The 11,075-nt window shown below is 37.4% G+C and overlaps 1 protein-coding gene across 1 annotated transcript in view; it reads left to right on the forward strand.

Annotated features, from left to right (window-relative positions):
• The window catches only part of STX18 (syntaxin 18), a 72,198-nt gene that overhangs the window by 59,188 nt on the left and 1,935 nt on the right, over nucleotides 1-11,075 (forward strand). Inside the window, exons 7-10 of the mRNA XM_062575329.1 lie at nucleotides 1,521-1,609; nucleotides 8,506-8,564; nucleotides 9,379-9,448; nucleotides 9,986-10,066. Coding sequence (XP_062431313.1) covers nucleotides 1,521-1,609; nucleotides 8,506-8,564; nucleotides 9,379-9,448; nucleotides 9,986-10,066 — 299 coding nt within the window. The remainder of the gene's footprint in view (nucleotides 1-1,520; nucleotides 1,610-8,505; nucleotides 8,565-9,378; nucleotides 9,449-9,985; nucleotides 10,067-11,075) is intronic.

Here is an 11,075-nt window from a genome sequence, read left to right on the forward strand (position 1 = left end):
TGTGTCTCTGTGAAGTAGATTTGAAATGATGATGATGGCCCATGGAAAACGAGTTGAAAATTTTTCTAAACAGTCTTTAAAAATAAGCTTGTTTTTATGCCTGATTATTTGTAAGAAATAAAAGATCTATTTTTTTAACACTTATTCCTTATTCTTCATTTCTTATGCTTCATTTGTAACATTGTCATTTCTTCTACATCCTGGTTTAGTTGTTGGAATGCAAAATATACAATTCTAAGGAGAAATACGTAACAATACTCCTTCATGATACATATTTTTCAGGAGCTTTCACTAATATTATAATGATTATTAAGGGGGAAATTTCTCCCTTTTGTACTTTTCATATAAACAGGAGTGGTTTTAGTGGTGTCTCAAGAAGTCAGTAGCTGAATGATGATTCATCACTGCTACTTATATAATTGAAAGAATTTAGGTTTAAAAGGTTGCAACAAAGCAAATAGAAACACATGAAATCTATGCCTGAAAAAATGGCTGTGGTAAATAGCAAGTTTGAAATCTATGGAAAAGTAAAAGCTGAATCTTTTTCTATTTTAATTTCTGACTTCTATCTGATAATTCAAAGCAGGTACAGCTTTGAATCTGTTGCAGGATTCTGGATTTTGTAAAAATGCTACAGCCAGTGGGGAAGAGAGGCTCTCCCAAGATTACAGTCGTATCTCTAGGATTTTAAAGGCTGATGCTAAAATAGCTTCAGAAACAGTAGGTTGCTGTAGGATAGCTTCTTTTCTTTCCCATTTTAACTTTTTCTCTTGATATCAGAAATATATAATTAATCCTAAAAATAAATCTTCCAGAGGGAATATCCTAGAAATAGCCTTTCAAGATGTTTTCCGCCCCACTCCTGGTAAGATTTATGCAGATAATTAGCTTTAATCAGAGGAGAAGTGCTACTGCAATCAATGAAGCAGCTATGATGTGCAAGTGTTAGGTTGTGGGATCAGATCTCACTCTTATTATATGCAGGGTGACCCCTTGCACAGTGAGCTGTAGAATTTGCACTGTAATAGGCCATTTGGACAACATGAGGAAGTAGAAATTGTCCTAGAAACTTTCCTCAAAATTTCTCTGAGAATTCAGTTTTCATGTTGAGGAATGAGGAGCTGGTGGTTCTGTCAGATCTCATTGGAAGGTAGTAGTTTTGTACGTAGACAATTGTTTTTGAAAATTGTGTGTTGTCCTCTATTAAAATTCAAGCATTACAGTGTTTTTTGCCCCAACAGGTCTTAGAACATCATGAATTATTTCACGTTTCATTATTACTATTACAGTGCAACTCATCATAGTTCACAAAATTAAATACATGCATAGACCTCTGTCCTCGTCTAGGAGTTTAGAGTTATTGATGTATTGTATGCTGTAAATATAGACTGAATCTCAATTAATGAGAAAGGTTGTCCAATAATTCCATTAGGGTTATGAAATGAATAATAAAAAAAATGCTTTACGCTTCACTGTTCATTGTGCTGCATTGTGTGAAGTTTTTGGTGGTTCTTTTACAGACCAGAATTTGCCTGATGCCCATACTAACCTTGGATTATGGGGCGATGGCAAAGGTGAAGATGAGCTGTCACCTGAAGAAATACAAATGGTAAATACACTTTTTTGTCTGTTGTCCGTTTTTTGTCTTCTACTCTATCTGTGTGTGGTAAGGAGAGGTAAATTCACCCACATTCTTCTTCAACTTTAATTCTGTGCAGAGTGACTCAATAACAAGGTATGCCTTTTGCACATGGCTTTCTCATTCTTCTGGTAGCAGCTAGTATTGAAAATTGCTACAGAGTACTTAAAAACAGATTTATGTGTAGCCATGATATAGTACTAGCTATTTTCAGCCATTAGAACTGCCCTTTGAAATTAAAATTGCTTTTCAAATTGTAATTGTGATTGGTTTTTTAGTCAATGCATAATGGAAGCCAAAGCAACATCAGAAAAGCATCAAGCTTTTGAAGAAGAAAGATTTTTGTGACTGGTAATCTTTGACTTTGACTATTCCTAGAACACAGGTTAAATAGTTATATTTCATTTTATTCTCTCTCTCTCTTTTTTTAAAAGGTATTACAAGGAATAGCTGCAAACTCCTTTATACAAGTATCGATGTTACCTTTTCCTTTTCTGTATATTCCCAGCTATCACCACTGTTTTGTGTATTGTTCGATCTAGTTCTGCTTATAACTGAACTGGCATACTAGATTTCTGAAATACAGTGATTGCTGACATCCTGTCTATTAGGTATATTTTGCGAATATCAAAAACTCTTTTGTAAGTGCTCCCAGATTCTTAGAAAACCTCTCTGCATTAACACCTATTCCATTATTTTAAAATTACTTTTAAAAATAAAAACTGATCTGTAAGGAGACAGTAGATGTACAAAGGCAAGCAGCTGCCACAGGGTGAATATTTTAGTCTTCCTTAGCAATGATTAGTGGTATTAATAAACAGAATATGTGTCACTCATCCAGTCAGATGTGAGCGAGCTGTACATAATTATGGTATAGTTTGTGAAACAGAAAAGATACTTCAGAGGCTGCTCTAGATGCCATCATTTGTTTCTGAATGTCAATCTGAATCAAAAGACTTTCTTATTCCTACTTTTTAAACTTTCAAAATTATTTTTTCTCTTCGTTTTTTAAGCACAGTATTATTAACCTCTTTACTGTAGGCTTCTGGAGGATCCAGAGGAATATCAGTGGTGATAGGTCTGTAAGGCTTTACTGATCATTGACTGTGGAACTAGATAGGTTGCGTTCTGTAAGCCTCCCTCATACTGTGGTAGGTTTTAAATCCGTTAAGTCCCTCGCCTTGGTACTTTGGAACTGCATACATTGCTTTATCATGGAACCCTTTTATACTTTTTAGACTAAATTTCCAGATAGCTCACAATTTAACTGAATTGTCTTAGTCTGTGAGTTTTGCTCTGATTTTGTTTTCAAGGGTGAAGGAAGATAAACATCTGCAGTTGGTGATTTTACCCACATAAGATTTGAATTTTTCGCTGGATTAAGTTCTCTCTATTGACTGCTTGTGAGGTAGAGTGATTCTGTCCTAAGAAACAGGAAAAACTAGATTCATAGCTTGCTACTTAAGAGTACTAGATTCCTAAAACTCCAGTCCTAAACTACTTACTGTCTGGCACTCTGCCAGTTGTTCCTAAGGGAGAACCATTAGACATTTTTAGAAAATCCATTATTGTTCTTTACCCTTGCAAAGTTATTCTGTGCCTTTTTTTTTTTTTTTTTTTTTTTTGTACTAGTTGTTTTGCACTGACTCACTCCTGTTGTGCTTTCAGGAGTTACACTTCCTGAGAAAGTGGTGTAAAAGTAACACTGATGCTCTTAAAACTGATGTTTTAAGAACACTGATGTTCTTAAAACAAGAAGTATAAGACTATTGTATGTTTTTATTCCTAGCTTACATGGTTCTGCCTACAGTTTGCAAGAAAATTTATTGTATATGACACTGGTGTCACTGCTGTGCTTAAGTCTGGAGGAATGATTTGTGCTTTAAACTTTAACCCTCAGCTTTAAACTTACCTGTCTGTTCAGTGGGAAAACAAATAGAAAAGGAGCAGATGAAAATGTTACTGGAAAAAAACCCCATACTTTGCAGTCCATATATATTAACACATTGAAATACTATTACTGGTTTTGTGGAATATTTTTATTCTTTAAGTTCACAGATGAAAGGTATTCTGGTTATGTACTCCTTAGTACTTCTGTTTTAGTAGTGAGACTGGGAAACTAGAACTGAAAAAAAGCTGCTACCTGAACTGCCTCCTTGCAGAAAGTTGGTCCTGCGCTGGGATTTCCCTTTGATGTGGGGGGCTGAATCACCTCTTGAATCTTCCCGTGGTTCTGATCTTATCCAGAGCTCTTCTCTCCTGTTTTACCCCACTGTAGGTTGACCACCAATATATATGACCACCAGTAATCAGAGCTGTCTGCATCTCAGCTGCTTCTCACACCGAGTGTGAGTCTATGCTTCTGGCTCTGTTGTGAAGAAATACAGGCTTTCTTTCTACCTCTACTAAATATTGACAAGCATCAGTTACTTCCACAATACACCTTGCAAGGAGAGTACCTTTATTATACCTTAAAGAAGTGAGTCAGTATTCATGGCAGTATGAATATAGATGTTTTTTCTCTCCCCCCTACGTAGCTGTCAAGTAGAAAATGAGCTGATTGTTTCTAGTTGATGTTCCCTGATGGAGGCAATTTTGGGGGGGTAATTTTTTTTAGAATTGAATTGGATTGCTTGTATTGGAGTTGCCAAATTGTAAACAAAGAGATGCAGATTTCTCGAATATGTATGTGTGCAACAGGTTATTTGCTCTAATGTTACAGTTTTACATTTCAGATCTTTGCCACCTAATGCATTGATGTTTACAGTTTAGCAAACCATTCTGTTCTGTGGATCTGAAGTGACTTTTTTTCAGTTCAGTTTATGAACACCATAATTAGATAATACCCAAAGTCTTAAGGATATGTGTGGTGACTCTTCCCCAGTGAAACTGCTCTCTTTCAGTGCATTGGCCTTTATCGGCAAAAATTGGATACTCTGTAATTTCCACTCCTAACAGACTGTAAAGAGAAATGACAAGTCACTGGATCTGTTATTCTAATTTTTATGTAAATGTGGGTCCAAGGTGTAAATAGGTGTAAATGGGGAAAATTCAAGTAGGTGCACTGCTTTTTTCATTGCCCTGGGATACTATCAGATTAAATCCTGAGTATTAACCTTGCAACACTTCATTGCTTTTATTGTGCTTTTAGTGCAGAAATCAAAGCGTTCTTTTTCCAACACTTAGGAACTCTCACAGTTCTAGATAACTGAGTCACTTAAAGGACAGTTACTTATTTCTCATCTGCATTATGTTTGCCATTGCATACAACTTAGTTTCTACCTTTTATATGTTTGATTTGTGAAGAGTGGGCTAACTGCATTAATTTACTCAAAAAAAAAAAAAAAAAAAAAAAATCCAGCAATGCTCAGAAGGAAGCATATAGGTTATAGCATAGAAATTGCTGTATTGGTTTTAAATTGAAATGTGTTGTGGCAAATTGTGCTTACAATTCTCAGTGATGGTTTCATGGTCCTTCCTGTGGGTAAAATAATGAATTAAAGCCCAATCATACGGCTACAACGGCAATTTAATTCGTTATTTCACCCACAGGAGAGATCGTTACATGGTTCAAAATGGTTGCAGGCTATTGTATGATTTGCACAATAAATTTCAGTTTATAACCCTTAGTACAGGTATATTAATGTTTTTATAGTTATTGTGAGCAGATGTGTTGTGGTCAGATTGAGCAGAAAAAAAAAGTTTCTGCTGTTTGAGTTGTGAAAATGTCTGATTTTTTCTGACTCTTTTCTTCTTATTTCTTCTCTTAACTATAATCAGGTATAGTATATTTAATGATTCATCTCGTGGGATAATGAAAAATACTCTGATTATTTCTGCTTGTCGTTAGATTCTGGGAAAAGTCTATGCAATCTGTCACTTTGTGCCATGCTTTAGTAACAGAATATTCTACTTTCATAAAAAGCAGTTACTTTAATAAGCCATAAATTGTTGAGATTGCTGTAGTCTGTTTTATGTTCCTATCATGTAAATTCTTTTGTGACATATTGATATATGATGTATTCTGTGCTCTGCCCTTTTGTTCAGTTCACTGTTCTATCATATCTTACTGCTGTCAAAGACCAATAATTCTTCAGCCATGATTTCAAATTGCAGAGTTTATCTAGCAGTGTTTAAAAAGAAATCCATGCCAACAGAGGGTTTTAATATCAAAGGGACTTTATAAATAATACTTCTCAAGTGGATTTGTGCTATTTGTAAGGGATTGAAAGCATTCACTGTTTCTTTATTGAAAATGTGTCTTCTAAATTGGTTATCATCTTGGGTTTTACTATGACTGCTTAAAATATAGAATTTTTAGTGCTGAATATTTGTGCAGAATAGTTATTCTTACAGTAGTCAGGAAAATGATTGCAGCTCGATTGTCCCACTTAGTTAATGACCATTGAGTTGCCTCGGTGCCGAACCTCATGGATGTTTCATTGCTCTTCCTTAGCTTTTCACTGATGCAACTCCACTAAAATCAGAGCCTAACAGCGGTGAAGCCAAAAGAGTGCAATGATGAAACACCTTTAACTCTCTGCTGTTGTGAAGTTAATGTCACCACATTCGATGATTAAGTTTTAACAAATGCTCTGCTCTATAGAAAGAAACAGTACAGACAGTGTGATAATGCCATTTGAATGTTTCACATGCAAATATTTGATAATGCAGAAGTTTAAATTGGAACATTTTGGAACACCATTTCAAGAAATGGCAGAAATCAACATCTGAAATGATGCGCACAAGCAGTTGCACGAACTATAAAAGAATTTGAAAGAAAAGAATTGGGATAAAGATGTTGCTGGAATGATGGGGGAGAGGGTCGCTCTGAGCCAAAAGAGCACGACCAAACTTAGCAGCACAGTGACGTTAGCTTGGCATTCTCCTGTAGACTGGCACTGTGGAATAAGCTGAGAGCCTGATGAGCTGCATGTTGTATTACAGCCACTAATTCTCATGTTGTATCTTGATGATGAACTGCATTGTTCAAACCACTTTGAAACGCTAAGTTGTTTTTCAGTACTACTGCTTTGAAAGAAGTTGTCCCTCTGCCTCTCAGCAATGTAACGCGACCCCCTTTGTAGTATTAATTCTCAGAGATTCAGACCTTTCCCCCTTCCTCTTTTGTTTTTGCACAAGATGATAGCTGTTTTCAAATACTTAACTGTTATCCTCTCTGAGAAACACCTTATTTTCTTGTAACTTTTAAGTGTTTGGATGCTTGCTCAGATTGTGCTCATTTCCTATCAGGCAGATTGAAAATCAAGTCTGGTCTGGGAGCAGTGCTGCTCTATTGACATTTTTGTCTTTGACAACATAGTACTCTGTCCTAAAAAGGATAATGAGACCTTGTGAGGTGACTGAGAGGAGCACTGCATTTTTACTGCTAATGAAATTGTAACTTGAGTGAATTTAAGCTAAACTCCCAAAGTGTCATGCAGGCTAGTTCAAGATAAATAGATTAACAGAACTAGAATAGGGCTTGCTGCCTTTTACAGCTCCAGCGTCAAGTGCTGTGGATTCTGTATCCTGTTTTCTGTATTCATCTATATTCATACTGCTGCTCAGGACTTAGAAGTGAAGGTTGTCAGAGAGGCATCATAAGTAGTACTTGCAGTAGAAATATATCCTGGTATAACCAAGGAGGCCAGAACTTTCCCTAACTTTGTGAGTATTCTTCAAAAGTGTCATCAGTTGTTTCTGTACCTCAAATGCCCAGCTGTTACTGAGGCTTTGGTCCCACAGACCTGGCAGAATGTCTGGGATAAGCCTCTCCTCCCGCCCCGCAAAGTGGGGCCGTGACCCTTCCAGCAGGACGGCTCCTGCGGGCAGGACCCTCTCGGCTGGGGCCGGCCACGGCCATCTGCGGGGGGGGCCGAACGTGCCGGGGGGCCGAACCTGCGCGCCCCTGCGAGCCAGCGCCGGGGTTGTAACCAACCCCAGCCAGCAGACTGTAGCATCTAACTCATCTAGACGCTCTGAAAATCCCAGCTCCGCATTCGTAACTTTTCTTCTTTGAAACAGTCTTTATGCTACTGTTCCCAGCTAACTCCGTTATCATTTGTGATACCTCTCGCGGCTGTAGTTTGGCTGGGCAGGTTCTGTTTCAGAAAACTGTGCCATCACACTTGTCACACAGTAACTTGTTCTATGAGTTCCAAGCGATCTGACACTGAAGGGCATCTAGAAAATCAAAGCTTATTTTCATTTACATTTATGCTTGTTTGTCTTCTACTTATGTTTGTTTATTTGAAGAATGCAGTGCTAGCAGTGTATTTAAATGTTTCATTGATTACCCACAATTTTTAAATGAAAGAGGCCAGCTAGAAAAATTAAAATAATGCCAGTGCATTTGTAGGGTATGAAGTACGAGATGTTAAATATTTCATGTTGTAGCAAAATCTTAGTGCTCTTAACTTCGTGCCACCTGCAGTGCACCAATAATGCAAATGACAGTATAAAGATCATCCAACGAGAGTTTGCATGCTATGACAGCTTTCCCCACTGAAATTACTAAAATTAAAAAAGGGGGTAGGGGGCACAAATTTCATCCAGTATATTTTCCTTTAGTACAAAGGAACTTGAATAGAAGTTATTATTTGGAGACTTGGTTTGTTAACTGGAGAATGCCAACTGTTACAATGATTGGTTACAAATAAGCAGATTCATATCATTCTTTTAGTCTAATATTAGTAATTCTTGAAGATCTTTTCAGCTGTGACATGCTGTAAATCGATTGTAATGAAAGGTGACAGAGCCGGTGATCAGGGGGAGCCGGGAAGGGGGATGTTGAAGAAACTTTGCTGAGCGCCAGCGTGTGAACTGTGACCACGTGCGGGATTTCTTTCTTTCCTCTCTTCCAGTTTGAACAGGAGAACCAGAGGCTTGTGGGGGAAATGAATAACCTGTTTGATGAAGTCAGGTACAACCTCCTCTCATTTGACAGACTGCTGTTCCGTAAGCAGCGCTCCTTGTTCGCTGCAGGACGCCTTGGTGCATGAACTGTAACGCTGTGGTGAGGGCAGGGGTGAGGTGGGAGCGTCCGCGTCCCGAGTGGACTCGGGAGAGGGGCGGCGCGAATTCACGCGCTGCGCTCTCCCAGAGTGCGGAAGCTGCCTCCTAGCAGTGCGCGCACTATTGGGTAAATCTGAAATAAAGGCTTACATTCTCACCTACGTTTTAAAAAAAGCTTAAGTTTTTCTGCTCACAGCAAGTTGTCTATTCCATACACAGAAACGAGTAGGAGAGGAACTGTTAGTGACCCCCCTGGGGATACTTGCCTTTCTCACAGGCTGGTGGTGCCTTTTGCTCTCTGCCTGCTAAACCAAGTATCTAGCTCAAACTAGATACCTTTTCAAACCTTTTCAGATTATTAGTATTGGGCAAGATGATTCCACACTTCATAGTAATATACAAAAAGGAGATGTCAAAATTAGCTACTTATGGGCCACTGGGTTTTTTCATATTATGCAAAAAATAGAAGATTTTATGGTCATAGCTGTCGTAGAAAAGGCTATCGTAGAGTTTGTGTGTGGTGCAGAGCACCGCTGTGGGCTGGTGTTCTTCCAGCAGTGAATTTCCAGAACAGTAATTGCACATTATTGCTACAGGATAAATTGTTAACAAAATAACCATGCCTTTTTAATAGCCTGATTTAGGGGGGTTGAGAATGTGAATCTGTAGTAGCAGAAAATGTTTGTACTAGTTTCTGATAAATATTTCTGTTCTTTATGAAGACAAATTGAAGGAAAAGTGGTAGAAATCTCCAGATTGCAAGAGATATTCACTGAAAAAGTCTTGCAACAGGTTAGTATAATGTTACAGCAGCAAATATAGCTTGAAGAATTTTCTTTGGGGTATTTTGGTCATAAGACTAATGAATCTCTAATGCAAGAATGAACGGGAAAAGGGATTTTTTTTTGTTTACAAAAGCAAAATCACAATGGTATTTACTATTTTTATTTATTCCTATTAGTATATATTCCTAGTGGGAATGAAAAATGCAATTTGTGAGTGAGTCATAATGATCCCTCTGTCTCAAAGTTAGTGTGCTGTTAACTTCATCGTTTAAATTCCAATAGCATCTTTTCTGTAAACTGGGGCAGCTGTCCCAAAAGAGCTGGCAAAAATTGGACAGTTAAATTTGATTCTAGATAAATGGGAGATTCCTGTTGATCTTGGTGGCCTTAGTTCAACCTCATAAAAGCATGGGTAAGGAAATTACAACTTAGTTACCTCTATACTTTTGAGTCATTGAAAACTGCAAAAATTAAACTAATAATAATACACAGATTTTATTCTGTGCTTGAGATCTGCTTTGTCAACTTTTTTTTTTCTTAACAGGAAACTGAGATTGACAATATCCATCAATTAGTTGTGGGTGCAACCGAGAATATCAAAGAAGGCAATGAAGACATAAGAGAGGTAATGTTTCTAGGTTGCGTCACTTCCTTCTCCTAACTTATTTCTGTCCAAGTGTTGCTTTAAAGAGCACATGTGAGTTAACCCACAAGCTACAGCTGCAGAGTGCGTTGGGGTGCACTGCTTGTCTCACTCATCATGATCTAAATAGCAGTATAGATCTGCAGAAGTCTCCTTAGCCTAATTTTTTTAACATGAAGGTCACCTGCCCTGCATTTAAGCACCTGTGAAGAACAAAAAATAGTGCTGAAATTATTGGAACTGAAGGTAAATGTTAAGCATTATCAAAAGACTTTTCACAGTGCAGCATGCATCGCATGCTTCTAGTAAACAAATCTATCCAAATTGTTTTATTAGAATGAGATAATTTCGGTTCCTGAAAGAAAATATTTCCGTAACAACAAAGTTCTTAATTTAGGATTCTAAATGGCTCAGTTCTACCCTTTTTTTTAGTCTCTCCTGAAAGCATGTAAAATATACAATTCAAGGGCAAGTTGTCTACTGCTTGGCCTTCTGCAAATTGGGCCCTTTTTAAGTGCATAAACTTACATTAGCAAGCATAACATGTATTTAGAATGTAATTTCTGTTTGCGAATGTATTTCCACTCTTTTTAGAGTAAAGTAGAAAGACTTGTGGGGGAGGGTGTCAGTAGCTCCAAGGCATGGTGTCATGGCACATGGTGGGGATTTTTTAAAAAAATTCAAAGCAGAGTTTTACTACTTAGCATAGAGTTAGTTACTGTGCTTTTAAAGCATGGTTCTTAAGCAGTTTACATAGGACACTTTGAAGGCATAGACAAAAATAGTTGTCAGGTTTTCTTAGGTGGAAGATGTTTAGAGGGATGGAAGACTGACTTCTGATAACAGAATTTCCATTTTGGAACTTTAAAACTTACTTAGTTTTAAACAAACGTGTACATTTTTGACATAGTTCTCCATGTTTTAGATATAGTTACATTGTCTGGGATCTGGACAATGTCATTTTTGCCTTTTTATTCTGAGTAATTTTGAG

The sequence above is a fragment of the Rhea pennata genome, chromosome 4 (assembly GCF_028389875.1).
Source record: "Rhea pennata isolate bPtePen1 chromosome 4, bPtePen1.pri, whole genome shotgun sequence".
Taxonomy (NCBI): domain Eukaryota; kingdom Metazoa; phylum Chordata; class Aves; order Rheiformes; family Rheidae; genus Rhea; species Rhea pennata.